Raw genomic sequence first — 23,265 nt, 5'->3', positions numbered from 1 at the left:
GCTTGTGCATCTCTGCTCAGAATAGCAAAGGATCTTATGATGACTTTGGGAAAGTCAGGGTAACCTGGGGTTCTCATGGCTTGCTGCGTCTCAGCAAAGAACATTGCAAAAAATTAGCCAATTGTTTTAGTATTCAAGAATTCAATTTATGGCAGTGTTGTTATTTGTAAATTTTTCATAGTCACAATCTGTGCTAACAGCTCCAACTTTCATGAGCAATACTTCTAAAAAAAATTAGGTACTTGCAAAGATCAAGTGATAGAACAGCTATTTGTGATTACCTGTTCTGCAAAATATCTTAGTTCAGTTCCTGTCAAGGTTGGAGTTAGCTGGAGGCATTGTGGAGCCTGCTAACTGGAAGGAGGATCCTCCACAATCAGCTGAAAGGTTTTCTGCAGCGTGGGTGGGGTGATCTGATGGGTTTTCCTGGCATAAGAGAAATATCAAAACATTTAAAAATACTCTGCATTGCCATTCCAGCTCTGCTGAAAGGCAGTACTGCAGCTGCCTGCTCTGTAGACTGACTTCATGTTATTCATTTTTTTGCATCTCATGCAGTCAGGCTTGGTTCTGCTTCTGGCTGGGGCCAGGCTGGAGGGGGCTCTGGGCAGCCTGACCCAGTGGGTGGCTCCCTGGGGAAGGGGGTGGAACTAAGGGATCTTTAAGGTCCCTTCCAACCCAAAACCAATCCATGAGTCCATGATCAGCAGAGTTAGGCTTGCACTGCTGATTCCTCCAAGGCCCTGTATAAACCCTCAAAAAGAGAGCAATCCATTGTTTCAGACCTGATAAACCATCCAGACTGATCTGTTTTCCCCCAAGTTGAACCATCCAAGAGCCCAATGTGACTTTGACATGACACAGTCTATGTACTAAGACAAATTTAGGCACAAATTTTGAAAGTCTGAAGAGAAACCCTGGCAAGTGTTCACAACCACTGGTGCTCATGGGAGAGAAAGCCAGAATCTGACTAGATATCAGCTTATTGAAAAGCCCACATGGCAGAGCACATCACAGAGACAGTCTTGAGTCCCAAAGCAGCACTGCCCCAGCAGAAAGAATGCCAGGAAAACATTTAGCAGAGAACAGCTTGAGGCTAAACTTTGTGTTAATTTGCTTGCCTACCTCAATCTTTTCCTTTTGCTGAAGGCCTTCACAACCACTCCATTTGTCAATGTCAGACACGGATAAAATGCACAGCAGTCAGGACAGAGATTAGTGGAAAACTGGCCAAGGGTTGCTCCCTCCATTCAGTCAAGTCCTTGTGTCTTGAAGCATGACAGCTTAAATTTTTTAAAGCAGTTATGTAAAATTGAGACTGCATTTGTGTCCCCTGCAGCAGCAGGTCACTCTGCCCTCTGCCCTGGCCAGGAAGGCTCATCTTCCTGGCAGGGAGCAGAGAGAACATCATTTAAATTAACTCCTTAGCTGCCCATGAAAAGCTGTTCCACAGCAGGCTGGGAAAGTGCCACACTGAAGGCAAAGCCACCTGCTCCTGATGAGGGACAAAAAGCCCAGTTTAATGCACTGCCCATGTGTGTGGTGCTCTCTGGGTTCCATGTCTTTCCTCCTAAATGATGAGGCCACAGGTATACCTGAAAGCCTGGGGGCAGATAGATAAATTTGCTGTCATCCGTTTCTTTTTAGTTTGTGTCAATTTTACTTTATTTTGCCAACAACCCCAAGAAGGAGTTTACTTGCTGACCTTTCTTAGATGTGTTGTTACATGTCTGAAAATCAATTTCTAGAGTTATCTGTTGTCTTTTTTTTTTTTTTTTTCCTTGCCTGTAGCACTTTGAAATGTGTAGGCTGGGGAGAGATAAGTGATACAGGTTGGCTGGACTGACAGAAATGTAACAGGGACACAATTTATGACTCAGCTCATTCATGGTAGATTATATGCTCTTGAGATACTCAATGATTTATGGCTGATGTAAATTGTGATGCTTACTGTGCCATTAGCAAAGCCATTATCTCTGTCGTGAAAACTTAGAATCAATACATGTCAGCAGAGACAGAAACAGTATTGTGAGCTTGCTGGTAGAAATGGGGTTGTGGAGAAGCTTTCTAGGATTCCATCTGACATTCTGAGAATACCAATTTTACTAATGAAAATCCTGAATTCAGGTAGTTATGTCCTTTGCAATTATTAGGGATGTGGTAATGGCCAGAGTGCATTAGCAGTCTCTCTCAAAAAAGAATTTTGCAAGTCACAACCAGGAAAAACTAGCCTGTAACATGATGCTGCCAGCCATTCTCTTGATAATAACTAATAATATGTTGAAATATTACTTTTTATCATGAAAATTAATTCTCAGAATTAATTATTTTATTCTGTAGTTGAAGAAAATGCATTTTTGGAGAAACGCAGTACTAATTCGAGCCTCTCCCTGAGGAAGAGGATCAGCACCATACATTTGGGCCACTGAGAACAGGCTGGGTGTCATGCTGCACATACAAGGCAAACATCTGAGCTAGAGCTAGAGTGAGCAAGCCACTGACTACAGTCAGTTCACCATGAATAGTCACACAAACTCTTTGTCCAAAGTCAGTTTAAAAATCATTGTTCTTCAAGTGATAGCTCTAAAGATTTACTTCACTAAATAAGCCAGCTTTTAAGATTTTTCACTTTATGGTTTTTTCAGAACAAATTGTACAGGAGAACAGCTGAAAGGGCCACCTGCCCTTTCTCAAAGGTATTGCCGAGGTCTCAGGTTGAACTGCTTTCAGAGCTCTGGAGCACTGGCTGTGGCACTCAGTCTAGCTCACTCTGGAAGTAGTTATCAGCCATGAAATGCTGATCTCTCTCACATTTCTCACTCGTAATTTGATATATGAACAGCATTTACCATGCAACAAGTCAGGATTTTCTATCAGGCTCTTAATATGTCATTATGTTTGGCCCCTACATCTGTTCCTTCCCACCTCTTGCATGACTGGCTCACCACATCAAACAAATCCCAAAGTGCTCTTCTGTCTACAGTTGCATCTCAAATGTTCCCAACATCCCCATACCCAGACTGGCTAACCAAAACAGTTGCTTTTTCATGGTCTCTAATCCACCATCTTCTAGTTTCACACAGTGTTGCTATTATAGGATTAACACTGCCAAAGAATTGCAGAGTATTCCAGGTTGAGGAGAACTCTGGCAGTCTCCAGTACACTTCCCACTTCTGGGCAGCCAGAGCAGGTTGGTTAGGGTGCCTCCTATTGAGTTTGAGCATTTCCTGGGATGGAGACTCCACAGTCTCCATCAGCATTTGTGTCACTGGCCTTCCTCACACTTATTGTAAAATCAAGGCAACCCTGACAAGGGGGAGGAATGATGAGGAGGACTCCACTGATATCAGAAGGCTAATTAATTACTTTATTATACTATGTTATTCTATACTCTATTACACTATGTTACATTACATCTAAACTGAATCTGCACAAGCACCCAACTCCACTGCACTGCACAGCATCTCGTGGCTGTCAGCCAACAGTCCCGACTCACACACCTGGATTCAATTGGTCAAGGAATCAAAACACTCACACCACTCATACCAATTCCCTTCAGGTAAACAATCTTCCACAATGCATTCCACTATTTCCAAAACACAGGAGCAGTAAATGAGATAAGAATTGTTTTTTCTTTCTCTGAGGTTCAGAGAATATGAATCCCAGAAATATCCTTGGGAAATTGTGCCTTGCTTTTCTCTGTGAAGAGAAATGCGGCCACACGCACTGAAGATTTTTTTTTTCCCTACTATTTTTTTTTAATTTTTCTTATCCCTATTTCTGTCTGTTGCCTCTTTTCACTGCACCCCTATGAGCAGAGTTCGGATCTGTCTTCTCTGCACCCTCCCATTAAATAGTTGTGGACAGCAATGAACTCTCCTCTTTGCCTTTTATTCTGCTGAAAAAACCAATCACCATGGTCTTTCCTTTATATCATGTACTCCAGCCCCATGAACATCTTGGGGATTGGAGCTGAACTTGCCCAAGAAGGCCCATATCTTTCTTGTAGTGGGAGCCCAAAACTGGTTGCAGAACTTTCAGCACAACCTCATAAATCCCAAATACATGGGAATAGTAATTTCCTTGGACCCCCTGGGTATGGTTTTGCTAAAACTGTGCAGGATGTGATTGGCTGCCTTTGCCACAGGGATACACTGCTCTCTGATATTTAACTTCTAGCACCAAATTGATGGCTCCCTTTTTGCAAGGTTGCCTGCTAATCACTTAGTCCCTGGCCCAGATGGTTGCAGGGATTCTCCTTTCCCAGGGGCAGGATTTTGCACTTCCCTTTGCTGAGCTTCATGAGGGTCCAATCAATGCATTGCTCCAGTCTAGCAAGATCTCCCTCTACACAACTTGGTATCACCTGTGAATTTCCTGAGTAGTGCACACTATACTATCATCCTGGTAATTTAAAGACATCAAACAGTCCTGTCCCAAATATGAATCCTTGGAGACTATCACATTGACCACCAACTAGGCACACATTATACTATTGATTAAAATCCTTTAAGACACATAGTCCAGGCAATTATCCATTCACCTTATTGCTTATTGTCCACTTAGCCAAACATATCTCACCAATTTGGCTATCAAGATACTGTGGGAAACCACACCAAAGGCTTTGCTAAAGTCAAAATATTCAGCATCCACCACTCTTTCCTCACTGTGAGTCATCTGTCTCGTCACAGAAGGCAACCAGTTTCACCAGGCACAATATGCTGCTGGTCACTCCATGCAGGCTGCTTCCAGTCATCCTTCTGACATTCAAGCACCAGCACAGGACCTCCAAGAGGACTCACTCCATAAACTTTGTCATGCCCATCAAAGCTGCTATGGAGCAGCCACATGGTGATGTTGGCCCACTCCTCTGGTGCTCCCAGAGATCCCTTCTGGACCATCTGGTTTCCATGTGCCCAGCTTGCTTGAGTGCTCCCTCACTCTGTCTTCCTGTCCTCTCGGTAGTGCTGCAGAGGAGACTGCAACCAGGCTCAGGAGCAGGAGAGCCTGAAGGCAGTGTTGCACAGCAAAAGAGGCAAAAAGGCACTGACCCCCTCCACCTTTTCCATGTCCTTTGTCCCTCAATCTCTAGCCATTCTTAGCAGCAGGCTCACAATTTCTTTAGTTCTCCTTTTCCAATTCTGTTATAGAAGCCCTTCTTGTCCTTCCCCTCCCTTGCTAATTTAAACTCCAGCTGCTTTTCTGGTATTTCTCTCTTTTCTTATATTACAGTAAATTAGATAAATTCATCCCATTGGTAGTAAGAAAAACTCTGAGGAAGAACTCACTGGAGCCATTCATACAAGGGAAATAGCCAAATGCATCTAAATCTTTCAAGGCTTGGGAGCAGCAACCAGATGGAAAGGGACAATTTCCAGATGCCAACCCTCCATGGAAGATTTCAAATTCTCAAATAAAACAGCTCATAGAAAATTCATCTTATAAGAGACATCAGAGAAAGAAAAACCATTGTTCTCTTCTGTTACTGTGCAGCTCAAATCCTTTCCCAGACTCTGACTCTTGCTCTATATTTTTAACTCCCAATGCACACTAATTACCAATTGTATTTTAACATTCTGTCAGCACATTATATCTATTTTCACTAAGAAAACTTTTGGGTTTTTTTTCCCATGGCACATTAAGATAAGCACTTAATTAATTAAGCTGCCCAGAATTGAATGCAGATGATTGGGAGTGCTACCACTTCTGTCAAGTATGAAACATCATTGTTTGGAAAAATGTAAGGCAGCTCAAAAAATAAAAAAGTCCATGGTTGAGAACATACTGGAGGGACAAATCACTGTGTCCTTCAAATCCTTGCTCTCTCAGGACTTCCTAGGAGAATCTTGGTGCAAACAAAATTTTGGAAAGCAATAGGAGTGTCCTCTTAGTTTTCACAATGGAAGGCTACAGTATTTTCAACATGCAAATATTAAATCCCAAGAAGATGAAATGTGTTTTCAGTCTTTTATTTGAAGATTTTAGTTTGCTGCCAGGTATTAATTTTCATATTTCTTGGGAACTATGCTGTTACTCACAGAGGCTTCAGCATATTCACTGTCTTTGCTATGAGAAATTTTTGATATTTTCTCATTAGGTATATCGGGTATGAAAATAGCAGAAAGAGAAAACAGTGACTGTCAGAGGAGGACTGGACTCTTGCCTTTTTTTCAAGTAACTTTCCAAACTGAGGTTGTCACTGTAGAGCTAAGAGTAGAGTTCATATCAACTGTCTTGCCAAAATTATTTCCTCTTCCCTTTGATGGTAAATGTTTTATCTCTTTTTGTTTTGAACTTTTTGCCATGATGAATAAGGAAACTGTTCCAGTTTCACTTCATTTTCCACAAAACAAAGCACACACCTAGTCACACATCTGCTGCTTGGTATATTAATGCCCAGAGCCAGGCTGGCTCCTCCTTTGGTCCCTGCCTTCAGGCACATTTCTTTTTCCATGGCAGGGATCTGAGACAACAGGTTTTCAGCTGTGTTACAGCTTAAAATGGCAAATGGTACACTGCTTTGAAGCTGTCCATTTATCCATCCCTTCTTGCACTGCTGTACATGGCTCCTCTGAAATGCTCCTCTGGGATAATATGACTATTACCTCCTTGATTTCCTACACCATGCCTGTTTTTCCAGCTCCTGAAGCCTCTTCCACATCAGCTTGAGAATCACCTTTCTGTTTCTCATTTCATGTGGTATTTTGGCTTATGCCCTCTTGCATTTAAACAATCAGGATCTCTATCACAGTTTCACATGTCTGTTTGATCACACTTGAAACTTACTTCATACATGTTGGACACAGGGAGCAGGGCTTTTCTAGTTCCTGCACTACATAATTACAGTTAGTTAATTCCTGCAAGAATTATCTGGAAATTATTTCTGGATTCACATACACCAAAGCCAGCTCTTTTTGGGAGTAAATGTTCCTTCTAAATAATTGTGTTTGTTGGTGATATCCACCCTCTGCAGCAGCAGAACCAAGCAAATCTTAGGCATTCTTCATGTGTCCTTTGAAATCCTGGGAAATTTAACTTTGATGAGGAAACATTCAGTGTTTTTGTTCTTTCTTTTCCCTCACTGTCCTCTTGACACCAAGGACATTTCACTCAATCACCCCAAGAGAAGGACCTGTCACCTTCAATTCTGCCTGATCTGTCTTTGTTTCCTGAGCTGTCACCTAATATAACATGAGCCCAACAAACTGATCTGGAAATGCCTTAAAATGAAAGTTTTCCACAGCAGGCATCAAACCCACACCAGCCATTATGGAAACCAATATCTTCACATGTGAAATTATCTCTCTCCAGCTAAAGCATCCCGTGGGCCCCCCTCTGTCCTGGAATTTGGTCAGCATTGGTGCTGCCACATCAGCTGCTGGTGACCTGGATGTGGCATGGGGCTGGGAGAAGGGGAACAGTGTGCCTGTGATCTCTGTGCAGATGTAGGCATTCCCCCACCCAAGTTAAGCATTCCTCTTTTGGAATTCCTTTGCTTTTGGCAACGTAAACACTTGAATAACTTTGCAAGCACCAGTCAATTAAAAGTAAGGATCTGAAAAATTTTGACACTGGGGGAGGGTTGGAAAAACTGGTTATTATTAAAACATTATTATTGACAGAAAAGACAAAGCTAAATTTTGACCTAAATTTCTCCATCTAACGTGTAACAGCAAAAATGGTGTGTACAGGGACAGCTCTGGGCTCTGGACAGAAGGCACCAAATACTCTTTCACCTATAAAAGGAGACAGAGAGCAAGGCTGCCCATGAAGTCCCACATCTCTCAAGGTTTCTGTGGTTGTTTGCTCACAGGGGTGCCTGAATTCCCTTTGGTGCTCTGGTGACCATGGGAAGCCACTCAGTGTCTGCACCATGGTGAGAGGCTGGCCTGGCTCTGTGGGAAGTGCTGTGTGAGCTGGGTGAGCACAGGGCAGGGTAAGAGAGCAGCCAAGCCTCAGCCCTCCAGCTGGGATATGCAGAATACCCTGCTGGGGCAGGGAAAATGTCAGCAGTGCTTTGCCTAAGGGTCCTGACATGCACAGCACTGGGGAGAGGCTGCAGGTAGGAGGAGGTTGTAAGAAAAACCCAAAAGCCTTTGGGAGTGACAAGTGGCAATTCCCACTACATACAGTTCTCTTTTGTGAGGAATGGTGTAGGATCCCCCTCAGTTTTAGCCAGACACCAATTGCTCCTAGTGACACAGAAAGGAGGCCTTTTGCAGGAGTGCAACTCCACACCCCTTCCTTGGCTGTGCCTGTACAGCTCACCTCTAAAGATGGCACTGGAGGGTTGCTTTGCAGCAGTAAGTACAGAATGAGCAAGAAAAGAACATCAGACCCTGAAATTTAGGGGTAGACTTCAGCAGAGCAGCTAATCCCACTTGAAAGGATGGGCTCATGTCCAATTACACATTTTTTTCCAATCCACTGGGAAAGCCATTATACTGATGGCAGTCAGATTGGTGCAGCCACAGCAATCTTGAAAGCATTTAGGATATCTTTGATTAAATGATCTAGTGGACAAAGACTGAAATTGCTTCTGTAGGAAAACCTTATCATGGATAGGTTTTTTTAATTAAAATGAGCTAATATGTGATTTTTGCTTGTAAAATCACATGAAAGGGGGAAAACAAAAGTGAGTGATACAAGAAAGGGAAAACACCCCTTTGTATTCTCTTCTGACTATCTGACTTCTGACTAAAAACTATACTGTTTTTAAAATCCCTGTGCTTCCCTGTGTAATCAGGTTGATTAAAATCCTCTAAAGAAATAAAACAGCTGCAGAGACTTCCAAAATCACATTCTTCTCTATTGCATTGTATTATTTTCAACAGCTTTGTTTCCAAATTATTCTTTTCCCTTCATTGCCTCTGAAAGTCTGTTGCTGGATTTATTAAAAGAAAGCTGAATAAGCATGCTGAATACAGCCACAGTGATTGCCTCAACACATGTTGTTCATGCAAGCAGGTTTGAGCTGCCGGCTGTCACTGAGCTGAGGCAGAACAAAGGAGAACCCAGCTGAAAGAATGAAACTGTTCACAAAAGAAAGATTCCATATTTTGCCCTTCTTTCATACACTGAAGAGGTAAAATAATTATTAAGCTGAAGTCAGACCATGACATTTTACTTCAACCCAGGCTAGGAGGAGAAATGTTCCTATCTTGTCTCTAGAATGACCTGACACCTTTCCACTGTCTGAGGTTGTGCTGTCACATGCTGCTGCTACAAGCTGTGCCTCCCAGGGAATTAGCTCATCTGGGGTGGCTTGGGAACGGGGCACCCTGCTTGCTTCCCACTCCTGCCTGGTGGTGATTCGCCTGGCTGTAGGAGGGAGCAGGAATAAGGAGAGGCTGGTGCACGGAGCACACCTCACCCATGAACTCACCGTGTGTACACACAGCACACACTGGCATTTGCACCCGTGCACGGGAGGCCGGGGAGTGCATAGGCCTTGGCAGGAGCCCTGCACCAATGCATGAGCCTTGGCAGGAGCACTGTGAATGCATGAACCCTGCATGAGTGCATGAGCCCTGCCAGTAGCCCTGCATGAGTGCATGAGCCCTGGCAGCTGGGGAGGTGGCACACCAGTCCTGCCACCCCATCAGTGCTCATGCAAACCAAGGTGTGCCCAGTGCTTAGACAGACCTCTCTGGGCCAAGTCCCTTCCTCCTCCCCATTCAGTCAGGTTTCTGACAGGTAGGCTTCCCTAAGGAGGCAGGAGGTTTGACTGGGTGGGTGCACTGTAAGAGGGTGTGTTTTACAGGTGTGACACTGTCAGAAGGTGTGTTTTAAGGTGTGACACTGTAAAAAGGTGCATTGTACCCACTGCTATAATGGGAACTGGTGGTGGAGCTACTGGTAACTCCCCAGGGAAGGGTTTGTCACCATCACTGGAGGTCTTTAAAAGACCTGTGGATGTACCATTTAGGAACAAGGCTTAGTGGTGGACTTGACAGTGTGGATTAACCATCTTTGACAGCCTGAAGGATTCTATGATTCCTCTCTGGGCAGCAGGGGGGTGCCCTGTTTCCTACAAGCCCTCCTTCTGTGCTGTGCACCCCGTAGTGGTGAGTTTTGTTCCTTGCTCAGCCCATCCAGCAATCTGAGTCATCTCCAAACAAAGGGAAGGACACAGCTGCAGGCAGAGGCAGCTCTGCAGGGCTGTAACATGGCTGGAGTTTGCACAAGCAAGGACAAGTGCTTTTATTGCCTCAGTCAGCATGATGGCTCAAGTCTTCCCACCTTTTTGATTTGTCCAAGAAAGGTACTTTAATTTCTTGGTCAGGACAACAGATTTGTTTGTTTTTTTCAGACAGTACCATTTTAATGCAAGTTAAACAGACGAGCACAGACTTCTTGCTGGGCAGCTTTATGTGCCCATGGTGAATCCCCCATCTCCCCCCCAGCCACCCTGCAGCCCAAGAGCCCTGACCTTGCCACGGGCACCAACTTCCCCTGTCACTCCAGTATCACAAAACTTTTCTGCCTCATCATGGAAACCAAGACATTTAGGAGAGATGAAAAAACATTTATGGAGACAAAAATATTTATGATCTCGGTGTCATAAATAAGCCTACACTTAGCTTGATAGAGCATAGCAAGTTTATTTTGATGATTAATAGAACCATATCTGGAAAGGGCAAGTTGAAAAAGCTATTTTGCAATTCTGAAACTGTGACAAATTCACTCTTGAAATGTTTAAAAATATGAAAATGGAGTATCTGCTAAACAAGAGCAAATAGAGTAAGTCCTATGCAAATGACTGAGGACAGGGCAGATTCTGAAAATACCAGAGGCTAGAAATTTTGTTCTCTCTAGAAGAAAATGTGTGTCCCAAATAGTTTTAAATCAGTAAACTTTATGTGCTATTATCCAGATGGAATAAAATGCTGGCCCCACAGACATTAATCACTCAATGAACTCACTGAGGTCAGAGTTTTGCCCTGAGACTCAATTTTTTAAAAAATAGTTCATATTTATGACACTTTTATATGCACTCACATAGCACAGACTTACAGACTTCCCACACTGTGCCCATGGTCATATATATAATAATTTATAGCAGTAATTGTACTAATGCTTTTGTACTAATGCGATCTTTTACTGCTTTACAACACTAAAGGCTTTCTAATTTCTCTTTGTCATCCTATTCAGATATTACTCCCTATTTTTCTCTCTTTTCTCCAGTGCAAACCACCCACTCTAGCAGAATGACATGGAAGCACATGTGTTGTGTGGTGAAGAGCAGCCCTATCTCACAAAACAGGCAGATGTTTTTGATATGCAGCAGCACTGCATTGCTTTGCAGCACAGACCTACAAAAGCACCTCTTTATTCATTTCAAATGCCATGATATGGAGAGTGGCTGATTCATATGATGTGTTCCTTGGTGAAAAGAAAAAAAAATACATATAAAACTAGAAACCAAGGTTTTGCTCCCAGCAAAAATAATCTGACAAGTTATAAACCATTCCCCTGACCCAGTCTGGCAACTTCATATCCTACAATAGCTTTCTTTTTCTCATTGCATATCGTGGCATAAGCTCACATGTTTGTGTTTTCCTAATAGTTGTATTTGAGAATGTAATTTTTCTTTTTTCCTGGTTCTACCCAAATGCTGTCCTAGTGTCAAGAGGATGTGACATAATATTTTTTCAGATTTCTATGCTTAAATGTCTGCTACTCACATTTCAGAAGAGGACTATGCATCATCCACATAAAACAACCTAACTGGTCATTGCTCACAGCAGCACTGGTATGTTAAATAAACTTTGTGGTATAAAAAGTTTAAGATCCCTTTTGAAGCCTTTCCCTGAGCTTTGTTTGCCAGTTTGGACAGTGGATATGGATGTGATAAAATTTTTAGAGCCATGTATTGTAATGTGCATCTCAGTTCATAACCACAGTTAATATATGCAGCTGTGTATGTGTCTAACCTCATACTTAACGTGTTCCAGCTTTGGTTGCTTATGGATTATTAAAATTATATCATTAAATCTCTTTCTTTGATCACAATTTAGTGTAACACATTATCTTGATTCTCAGTAACTTCCAACTTTGATGTTATATTTAATAAAATATAATGCTGTGCTGAAGAATCCCTCGGGTATCTTTAATTTCTTTTCTTTTTTATTAATATATATTACGCTGTAAATGGGATTAAATTGTCTGATTAGTGAAGCAGGCTCTAGCTGCAGCAGTTAAACCCTGAATTCCTGAGGGAGTTCTATAGACATTGTTAAACATCTTTCCAAGGTGCTGATAACCCATGAGAATTAAGCCTAACATTTCCCTTGTGCTGAGGCTGGTTTCACGCTCTGACCCCAACCTCTGCTTTGTTAATTCATCTTCCTGCACAGAAATCTTTGCTTTTGCCCTTAAAATGTTGTAAGGCTGCACTGTAAAGTAGGAGAGAGAGCTGATGCAGGTTTTGGAAGACACCCTGCCACCCCAAACCCAAGAGCTGTGTGGAGAATGGCCTGCATCACCACAGAGCACCACCCAAAATTTGCAGCAAGACCAACACCACCCATTGTCCCCTCCAGCAGAAAATGCTCCTTGATGCTCACAGGCACGGTGCTGCCTTGAAGGGGGCCAGCAGCACTGCTTGTGTGCCAGGAAGCTTGGCCAGGGCAGAGACCAGGAAAGGGAGCCCTCACTCAGCCCAGAAAAGCCCAGCTGGGGATGCACGAGGCCCCAGCACAGTCCCTGTGCCCAAACAGCCCTCGGCAAGGGCTCGGTGACGCTCATGAAGTACAGTGTGTGCTGAGCTGGAGTTCAAACCAGGCATGGCACAGGCACTATCCTACCAAATCTCCTCTGGAAAATGCTTTAAAGCAGCTGCAAAGCCAAGAGTGGGCTGAGAGAGGCAGGGACTTGGGGAAGAGGGAGGCTGATAGGCAGGTGGATCTTTTCTCACTCTTTCTTGTGCTCCAGTGGCTTTTGGTTGAGACAGCTCTGCCCTTATGCAGCTTTTACAGCATCCAGCCCTCATCCACAACAGCTCATCAGATGTTCATTTTAATTACCTCCAGCAGGGTAATGAGGGCAAGTGGACCCTAAACTCTGGCTGATGATGCCTACACAGCTCTCTGACAGAGAGAGGAGGTCCTTCTTAGCTTGTCAAGCAGTAAAAGTAGTCTTGAGAACCTGGGGCCACATCATTATGCTCTTTATTACATCTCATTAAAACTATATATTTTAGAAGTAATATTGTGGAGTTGGACAGAGCCAAGCCAAGTAGGTTTTACCATACTGCAAGCATAGGAAAATTCTTCATCACTTTAGCTTTATTTGCTAACACAATTGTCTTTAAAACAGTCAACCAATGTACTATGCAAGTAGAAAAATTCAAATGTACAATAGACAGACCAGTAAATAAAAATCAGATTAAAAAGACTTAAAGAAAAAAGACATTTTAAATCATTATAGTTCTGCCTCCTGAGCTGTCAGGCTTTTAACATTTCACTGACAGATACATGTGTATATATATATACATATAACATTGTTATGAGATATACTTCCAAGCCTGTAATTCAATAATACTCAATGAAAAGTTATATGCAGACCCACCTGATTATTTTATAAATTATTCAACCAATCAGTGACATGAAAATGTTCCTACCTAAAGAATAGTGAAGTCCAGCTGCATCGGGCATGAGGCAGAGTTTTATAATTCAGCTGAGTTTTTTGGTCCTTCAATGTCCAGACCCAGCTTGGACATCATTTATGTACCTAAGCAGTTTATACAGGTGAATAGCACAGCTGCCTTTTCAGAGAGCTTAGTCTTCCACAATATGATCAGCAGAAATATTCACAGTGTATAAACTGGTGTTTTAGCATTTCAGGCTTAAACAAAAACAAAACAAAACAAAACAAACAAACAAAAAAAAAAAGAACATCTAGACTAGATTAACTAGAAGATAATAGGTTTCCACATTTTTATGACCTGAAGAAGGAGACATGGGACAGAAGTAGAGGTTGTTTCTTTATGTCTACACAGTAGAAAAATATTTCCTCAGATTTACAAAGGTAAAAATGTTTAGATTTACAAAGGTAAAAATGTTTCATTCATAGGTGACCCTTCCCCTCCTGGTCACTGAAGAAGAAGTAGATTACTGAGCCAACAGGAAGAAACATTTCCCAATATTACTGAAAATTAAGCAAAATAAAAATTTTAAAGCTCTGGGAAAAGAATATTTGTGGTGAAGGATTTTTTTTGCATAGATGTAATAAGTGAACCTGAGAGCAATGCAAGAAGGCACTGCTGGCACAGACCCAGGAGGCAAAATACAAAAACAAAGCACAGCCAGGTGCTCTGATAAAACAAAGGCAATGGGCAGAGCCCTCACAAACCACCCACTAATGTCTAGGCTGTCTTTAATGACAGAAGTTTTAAGAACTTGTTTAATTACCTTCTGCTTTGCTTTCCAAATGGTACCTAAGCAGCTTATCCAAAGTGAACTGTAAATTGTAAGATCAACTCTTTGGTTTGAGGTAAAAAGCAGCAGGTGAGGCAGGCCAGGGTCCTTGTGTGGACACAGGCAAGACCTAAACCCCAGACACTCAAAACCTGAGTCAACAGTAAGAATTTCCTGAACTAGGATACTACTGATGAACGTACCAGTCAGCAGCAAGGACTTGTGGCTTCCCCCAGCAGTGTGCGGGTACCCTCTCAGCTGCCAAAATCAGGGTACAAAATCAGGTCATGCCCTCATCCTCTCTCCTAGTGCATTGCCCCCAAAACATCCAGCTCCCTACTATCCTCCAGCCCAGACCTGTTCCCTGCCTGCTGCAGGAGATGGCCTAGCAAGGATGAAAGAGTTTGCAGTGGTTCCTGTGCCATTGGGAATACACACACTACTGTGCAGAAATCCCTGGTATTAAACATGAAAGACCTGAGCCTAACAAGGAGCAGAAAGAGTGACATTTAAGGCAAGAAACATCAAACATTTTAGAAAAAAATCCAATCCTGTACAGAAAAACAACTTCATAAATCACAAAATGACAGAATCTGTCCCACTGGAAAATAACCATGAGAGAGGAATTCTTGCAAATACATCTCTGATTTGAGAGATAAAATTAGAAAAGGCAGAGTTGACTGTTGTGAAACCATCTTCGCATATTCCAGCAATTTAGAAAATTCAGATAAATGCCTGAGTTGATGTCCTGATTTTTCTGAGGACAACAACCATATTGGTACTACCTTTAATTGGGCCAGGACATCAACCCTGAACTTTGTGCTGTTGATCCAAAGCAGCCAACAGCAAATCATGTCAGTGCTTTATGAGCACAGAAATGAAGCCAGTACATACTCAGTTTACTAAAGAACTTACCCATTTGGTAGCAAGCAGTATCCCTTTGCTAAAGACCCATACCTGCTTGTTTGAGGAAAAGCTCTATGAAAATACTGCCACCATTACTTATGGAAAAAAAACCTCCAGGAAAAAATTTAGTAGTGGCAATTCAAATGATAAACTGTAAGCTGTGGAACACAGGAATTGAGCTGGAATGAAGGAAGGGAAAATGCTTTCCTCTTAAGAAATCTTTGAATTTTTTCAGGGGAAAAAAAGAGAAAAGAATGTTCTGGTCCCAGATCACAATATTTTATTTCTAAAAAGTGGCAACGTAGCCTTAAGGAGAGGAATATCTGCTTCCTTCACTCTGGAAGGTAGTTTGAGATCCTGTCCTTTTCCATAAATTATACTTCCATTATGACCCCCTTCTTTCTAAAGACACACAGGAAAATAACCCAATTTGTTTCAGGTAGTTAGCTTCAGTAAACCTTCCTCCACCCTGACTGTTGGACAATCATAGATTCATAGAATGATTTGGGTTGTAAGGAGCCTTAAAGACCATCTAATTCCAGCCCCCTGCCATGGGCAAAGTCACCTCCTTGTACTTCCACCAGGTTGCTCAGGGTCCCATGCAACATGGCCTTGAACATTTCCAGGGATGAGGCACCCACAACTTCTCTGAGCAGTCTATTGCAGTGCCTCAGCACCCTCACAGCAAAGAACTTCCTCCTAATCCAAAACTACTCTCAGTTTAGAGCCATTCCCCCTTATCCTGTCACTACATGCTCTTGTGAAAAGTCCTTCTCCATCCTTCTTGTAGACTCCCTTCATATACTAAAGGCTGAAAAGGTCACACTGAAACCTTCCCTTCTCCAGGCTGACCAATCCCAATTCTCAAAACCTTTCCTCAGAGGAGGGATGCTCCATCCCGTAATCATCTTGGTGGCTTCCTCTCCCCTCCCTTGACCTCAGTGCTTTGGATGCAGCCCAGGACACTGTTGGTGTTCTGGGGTGCAGAGGCCTGTTGCTGGGTCATGTCCAGCCTCTCACCCACCAGCACCCCCCAGTCCTTCTAGGCAGGGCTGCTCTTGACCTGTTCATCCCCAGACTTTGTTGATACAAGGAGCTGCCCAAACCTGGGTGCAGCCCCTTGTCCTTGGTCTTGTTTAACCTCATGAGCTTCCCATGAGCCACTTCTTATTGTCCAAGCCCCATTGGATGCCATCCCATCCTTCATGTGTGGCAACCACTCCACTCAGCTTGGTGTCACCTGCAAACTTGCTGAGGGTGCACTTGATCCCTGTATCTGTCATTACTGAATATATTAAATGGTACTGGTGCCAGTATGAACCCCTGAGGGGCACCACTTGTCATTGATGTCCCTTGGAATTCTGAGCCATTGACCATCACCCTCTGGACCATCTAACCAATTCCTTATCCAACAGTATTTGACCAATCCTTGTAAAAAAAAAAAAAGTTTCTCTTACTAACATTTCTATACTGATAAAATAAAATAAAAACATATAAAAATTATATTTTGTATATATGTATATACACATGTATATTACTCCATATGGACTTGCAGTAATTAAATCAGTCTAAAGAAACTCCTTTTGAAATAATTCCACTATGTAAAAATGAAATAATGCACAAGGTATAAATATATACCACTCATATAGGTACCTTTCTGATAGGAAAACAGAGCTGTGTGTGCATCCTCCCTCAGCCCTCATCTCATCCCCCCCAGTAATAGTTATGTGTTAAAGTTTTTCTGCTGTAATAAAATATCTTTTCATGAATATTCTTAAAAATCAAACTGAAAACTCAACTGGTCCGTATTTTTACTGTATTTTTAAGTTCTCTATTCCTCAATTGCTCTTTTTATCCAGACAAGTCAAATGATGCTGGTACTCTGTTTTTCTGTCACAAACTCTTACCTTAAAATCACAAGTCATCCTGCCCCATCCAGAACATGAGGGCACACACACACACACTACTTAAAATGCCATGTAAGACCCAGAAACAATAAAATCCATCATTTAAAACTAGTATAGTATTTCTGGCTTAAAAAATAAATGTAGATGAAGCTATCTTCAGCACAAGGTGCTGGGAAAAAACTACCTACACTGTAAACCAGAAAAAATGCTGCAATATTTATGAGTATCGTGATGCTGGGAATCCCCTCTGAGAGGCTCTGATTTTCACCATACATTGATTTTTATCATAAGCTGTTCTAAAATTAGAAGAGGCCATGATCTGACAAGTATCCTTTATGTTTTAGTCCCACAGATGAATATCACGAGGTACTTTGTCAGCTTGAAACTGTTCCAAAACCAGAGGTACTAATCTGACGTATTAAACTGAACTTATATAAAGTCTTGTGTCTTTACATCATGCAACATCATTTATGGCATGCTGGGCTGTGGCAGCTTAAGTTATGAAAATGCAGTATCACGCAGCAGATCAGAGCTGGCTTTATAGCAGGTCTCATGAATTTCTTCATCCAGAAAGAATAAATTTTACTGTGGGAGCATTCTGCATAGAACCCCTGCAGAGCAATAGATTAAAACTGGATTTTAGCATTTACGTCTTGCTCAACTATAAATCAGGAATTAGAAATTATAATGGCAGTTATCCATCAACAGCAGTGATACTGCAGATGAGCCAGAGTAGTTTTATGGTTAAAAGGAGTTACTTTTTATTATTATACTTCAAGAAAAGCTCTTCTATTAGGAATGTTTCTAGGCTCTAAATAAGGAATGATCAGATCCATGCAGATCATCAACATGGGTGAGGAAGATGCATCTGAAGTAACACCTCTCCGTATTTCAGAGCATCATTCTGAAACTGGCGATGGGCGTGAGCAGTTCACGTGGCAGCTCCCCGAGAGAAGGGCGGGCAGGGACAGCTACCAGATCCGGCAGGACTCTGCTCCGCGGTTCATCGTCGTGTTCGCCGCGCAACTGAACGCCTCGCGGAACTCCTCAAAGTTGCTCATGGCTCCGATCACTCTGCAAAGGGAAAGGTGATTGACATGCAGGTTGCCTTTTGTCAAACACTACAGGTCTGCAAGTGGTTCAGTGTTTTCACTTCAGGCTGAATTTTCAGGCTTTCATATATTTTTCCCACAAATAAAATCAAAAGGTTCAGGAGAAGGGCTCCCAGTTAAAGTTAATATGAAGCAAATATTGTTTCATGCTTTGAGAAACATCTTGCTTTGCTAGAAACTCAAGGAAAAACAAATTCATTTTGTGATACTGTGTCCTTTAGAACAATTTTGTAATGTAACCCTTGGCAGCACGGGTGGGAGATCAGCAGTAGCTGTGCACGGTGGAATTCTTCTTCCAGCCCTGCCAGACAGCTGCAGTGCAGCAGGCAGGAAGATGTAAGCACACACTGGGGTTGTGCTGGCAGTGGTTTCAGGAGGCTCCAGATTCTCCTAACAGCATGCTCTGCCCACCCACACACATCCACACCCACACACGCTGGGTCCCTGGGACTTTACAGCTCTTGTTGGGCAGCTCAGCCTTGCACCTGTGAGCATCTCGACTCCTCTGATATTTTGTAAATGTATTTTCTGAGCCTTCTGCCCTGAACAGCTCCCAAGCTCTCTTGCTTCTACCACAGGTGGTGTGATACTGAAAGAGCAGCACATCCCTGAATGACACAAGCTGGACAATGTGCCTGCATTCCAGACTGGCACCTTTAGCCATAGGGGAAGAGCTTGGTCTTTGCATGCAGTCATCCTTGGCTCCTGCTTTCATGTCTGCATTATTTGATGCAGTCAGAAACTATTATTTTACCTTTTCTAAATTTCAGTTGTGTTCTTTGCTGTTTTTTTCCTATGCTTTCAACCATCTTGGGATTTACTAACCTGAAACATGCAATGGTTTTAAAGAGTTTTCTGAGTTAAAAGCAGAAAAAACATCTCCTGTGATAGTAATTGTATACCTTGGCTCTGTTATGCAGTGAGGAAGCATTTTTCTATATTGCAGACAATTTGCTTCTCAGTGTAGCTCAGCATGGTAGAGAATATTCTTATTACATTGATTAGATTTCTGTGAGTAAGAAAATTTGCAGTCATCTGGCACAAAAATGCCTAAAGGTCAGTTTTGTAGTGAAGATTACCAAATTAGGTTAGGCTTCAAATAAGATATGCAGGTTTACTGTAAAAAAAAAATTGCAGATACATATTCAGGGACTGAAACAGCAAGAGTTGGTCATGCAGAGCTGCTGCTGATGTTAGTGGGAGTTCTGCCTGCCATGCCAGGGATTTCAATCTGAAATTGGCATTCAAAAATAGCAAAGACACATGCTCATACTGAAAATCTGCCAATTAAAAACAAGTAAACCCGGAAATTATCCAGTGAAAAAATCTTTATGTGTGCATGCACACCACTTTTCTTCCCATGGTTTGATTTTGCCACACATTAACTGAAATCAGAGTGGAGTGTCTGGATTTCATCCCATTGAATTACAGTAGAGACACCTTTCCTTGAGCAGGTCACACTGGCCTCCCTTGGTAATCAATAGAAAGATGTACTTGCAGAGTCTAAGTAATTTAAATTTATTACCTGCTGAAAGATTATTTATATATATATATTAACTTCTAAAATGACATTTCCTCTTTGACTTTGAAGAGAAACTGGTGTGAATAGTTCAGATGCATACACCTGTGCACAAGACATGTGCTGTTAATTTCTATAATTTTTACTGTTACCTTTTATGATTACTTTTAAAAGGGTTTTTTGAGCTTTTTGGACAGAAAGAGCTGTCAGTGTTGGAGCTAGCTGTATTGCAGTTATTCTTATAATGGTCTTGGGACATAAATAAAACCAAGTTGGGAGAAATAGATAATTTTTTAGCCCAGCTGACATGATTTGCAAGGAGACAAGCACCACTGCTTTTCTCCAGCTCTGAAACAGAAGTCAGTTCTCAGTATCTCACACAAAAACTAAGAAAAAGTTTTGTCTATATTTTCTAGTTCTCAAATTAACCTAAACTCTGAAATTTTCTTTCATAGCCTGATGCCTTCAGGAGTTTTCCTAATAAATACTCTATCCCTAGAGTTCCATGTGTATCACCATCTCATGGGAATGTAGCTATGAAACAATTCAGAATATAAATATACATATAGGTAAATAAACATGAGGATTTTAAAAGACAACAGATAGTTATTTATATATTTAGATATTTATTTTATATAACAGATAGTTATTTTACCAAAATCTTAACATGGGTAGGAATTATGAAAATAATATCTCTGTAGGCTGAAGGTCAGCCTGATGCTCCGGTCCTCATTGTCATGATGTATTTTCAATGTTAAGAGGCACACAGATTTGCATACTGCACTACTTTTACCCCTACTAACTGGTATAACACTCTTTTAGTCAACAGAAAGTGGTGAGATTCTCTAGAAGGCAAATAATCCACTGTATTGTGTGAATTTTGTTGTGGATATAACATCCATTGTCCAAATAAAGAGGTAATGTAGTACTTGAACAAGAGCAAACACAGAATTCTTAGTTAAGTAAATGGAACCAATATGAATCCCAACAAAACCAACATGTTCTTGGTGAAGAAGCAGAAAAATAAACTCCAGCTTCCTAATTCCTATTTAGCCTCTAAAACTTCCCCCCTTCCGATGGCAGGGAGTTCATGATTATCCATGGCAGGAGGAGCCTTTTGGCAAGGACAGACTCCCTCTGTCATGGCTGGACTACCACAGCTCCTTCAAGCAAAGTGTCACTTGAAGGCCAGTGGAAGAGTCAGGTCTTGAACTGAACTCACAGGGCATCTTTTGCTTTGCATTATCAATGTAATTCAAGGTCGAGACTTAGGAGCTTTTAATGAACTCAGATTAAATTGAGGCCCCTCCTTATATTCACTGTTTTCTGAACTAGAATTGCTTAGGGAAAGAAAGTGATAGATGAGGCATTTTAGATACTCAGGCCATGATTACAGGACATCACAGGGATCAGAGTGTGTTCTGGTTCAAATGCTTTTGAAGGTAGATGCAAGCTCCTCAATTTTACAGAAGAGCATTTATTATAGTGAGAGATAAGCTAATAAAAGCAGTTCAATTTCCCTCTAAACCAAGAGCACAATCCAATTTTGTGCTTGCTCTTAAACCCCTCCAAAAATGCTGTATTTCTGCACTTCTGTTCTGCAGTGATTGATTCTGTGTGTACACTGGAGAAATACCATATTTGCCCTACCTGAACTGAGGAGGGCTGTGAGCTCCAGTATATATTTGCTCCCTTGCAGATTCCGGTCTAAAGGAGTTGCATCTTACCTAATAAAATAAAATTAAAAAATTAAACAATTAAAAAAAAAAAAAAAGAAGATAAACAGGCACATTATCCGGGATGACTTTTTATGCACAGCAAAATGTAAAGTCACTGTTCTTAAGAAGTCTATTAATTATAAAATACATAAAATGGAAAGACACCATAAATTCCTACTTTGTTTTACCTATGCCAATCTGCAGTTTTCTTTGTTTTTCAAATCCCCTGATGGATCCAGTGTCCACCCACTGTTTTTCTCTACACACTCTTTCACATCATCAAATCACAGTCACTTTACTAGTTCTTTTTTTGAAGTTCTCTCTAATGGTAGCTTGTCTTTCAACTTGTTCTGTAGCATCTCACACCTTAATAATTACCAACCATATTCCTTGGTCTCAAAACTATGTAATGTGTGTAAAAGGTACACATAATGATGCTTATCATCTCTAGAACTGCTGCTAGATTACCTGATATATTTATGCCATGTTGAAATGTCAGTTTCTTTTGAAATTACACATCTTCCACATTTCATCAGTGGTCCCCACTTCCCTGCTCCTGATAAGATACTTAATCCAATCATAACTGACCAAAAAACAGGGTAGATAGAATATTTGCACAACAGAATAACCCCTCTTACGCTGTATCCATTGCATGAAAAATCTCCTTTAAACTGCCCCTACCTTACCTAAGTGTCTACATTAAATGTTCCTATCAACAAAACCCTTTAAATCAGATTGCCCATAGGATTGCAGTGGACTTCAGTGCAATTTTGTCTGGCTGAACACAGTCCTGACATTTTATAAAAGTCTGTTGAGTGTCTTGAGCTTTGTGAAAATAGACTGAGCTCGAGGGTACCTTGCATTCACTGCTCTCACTGTGCATGTGCCCTCCCTGTGAGGGACCACTGGACATATGATTTCTGCAGTGGTCCTGTAAACCCCCAGATGTTCCCTACAGTGTGGGGGTCCCAGTTGTCAGTTTCTCTGGGTCTGGATTGAAGGCACTTGGGACAGTAGCTCATGTTTAGACTCAAGTGTTTATTATTTCTTATCAATAAAACAGTCTCACTGCTGTGAGTTCAGCAGCTTTTCATTAGAAGGCACAAAATGGCCAACAATCTCTTGTTACAAGGTCTTTTAAGACTAAACTATCCAATTAAGAACTGACACCTGGATTATTTTTCCTTTTAATCCAATAACTGATCCCAGAGAGTCCCCAATGGGGACTTTTCTGCCCAATTACAAAACATCACCCAAACCCATGAAGAAGAAGGAAGAAGAAGCATGAAGAAGAAACCCAGGATGACACCCTGTGCCCTCCATCTTGCTTTCATCCACAGCATAATAAAAATCCCAAAACCTAAATTTCTCACCAAGTGATACAGCTACACTACTCTCTATAATCTATTTCACATTTTTGTGGATTCTTGGAGACAAACTGACACGAGGTGAGACTTAATTCAGCATAAACAATGAAAATGGAATATTTTCTTTGTTCAATATAGTCAAACTGAAACAGCAATCGGCCCACAGACTGCTACACTGACTCTCAACAGGGAAATTATTTTCAGCCAGGACTGGTTGCACTGGGTTCTGTTTTTTTTAGTTTGGGATTATTCATTCCTTCAACTGGTGGCAAAGCTTTATAGCCTTTTACTTCTCATGTAGGGAGTTTGCCCCAGT

At 41.6% G+C, this 23,265-nt stretch overlaps 1 protein-coding gene across 1 annotated transcript in view; it reads right to left on the bottom strand.

Moving 5' to 3' along the window:
* Nucleotides 1-17,927: 17,927 nt before the first annotated feature.
* PHEX (phosphate regulating endopeptidase X-linked) overlaps nt 17,928-23,265 on the bottom strand; it is a 95,162-nt gene continuing 89,824 nt past the window's right edge. The window contains exons 21-22 of the mRNA XM_009089711.4: nt 21,515-21,591; nt 17,928-18,307 (exon numbers count right to left, since the gene is read on the bottom strand). Coding sequence (XP_009087959.2) covers nt 18,205-18,307; nt 21,515-21,591 — 180 coding nt within the window. The 3' untranslated portion in view covers nt 17,928-18,204. The remainder of the gene's footprint in view (nt 18,308-21,514; nt 21,592-23,265) is intronic.

The sequence above is a fragment of the Serinus canaria genome, chromosome 1, assembly GCF_022539315.1.
Source record: "Serinus canaria isolate serCan28SL12 chromosome 1, serCan2020, whole genome shotgun sequence".
Taxonomy (NCBI): Eukaryota; Metazoa; Chordata; class Aves; order Passeriformes; family Fringillidae; genus Serinus; species Serinus canaria.
This window is presented reverse-complemented; position numbering and strand designations above follow the sequence as displayed.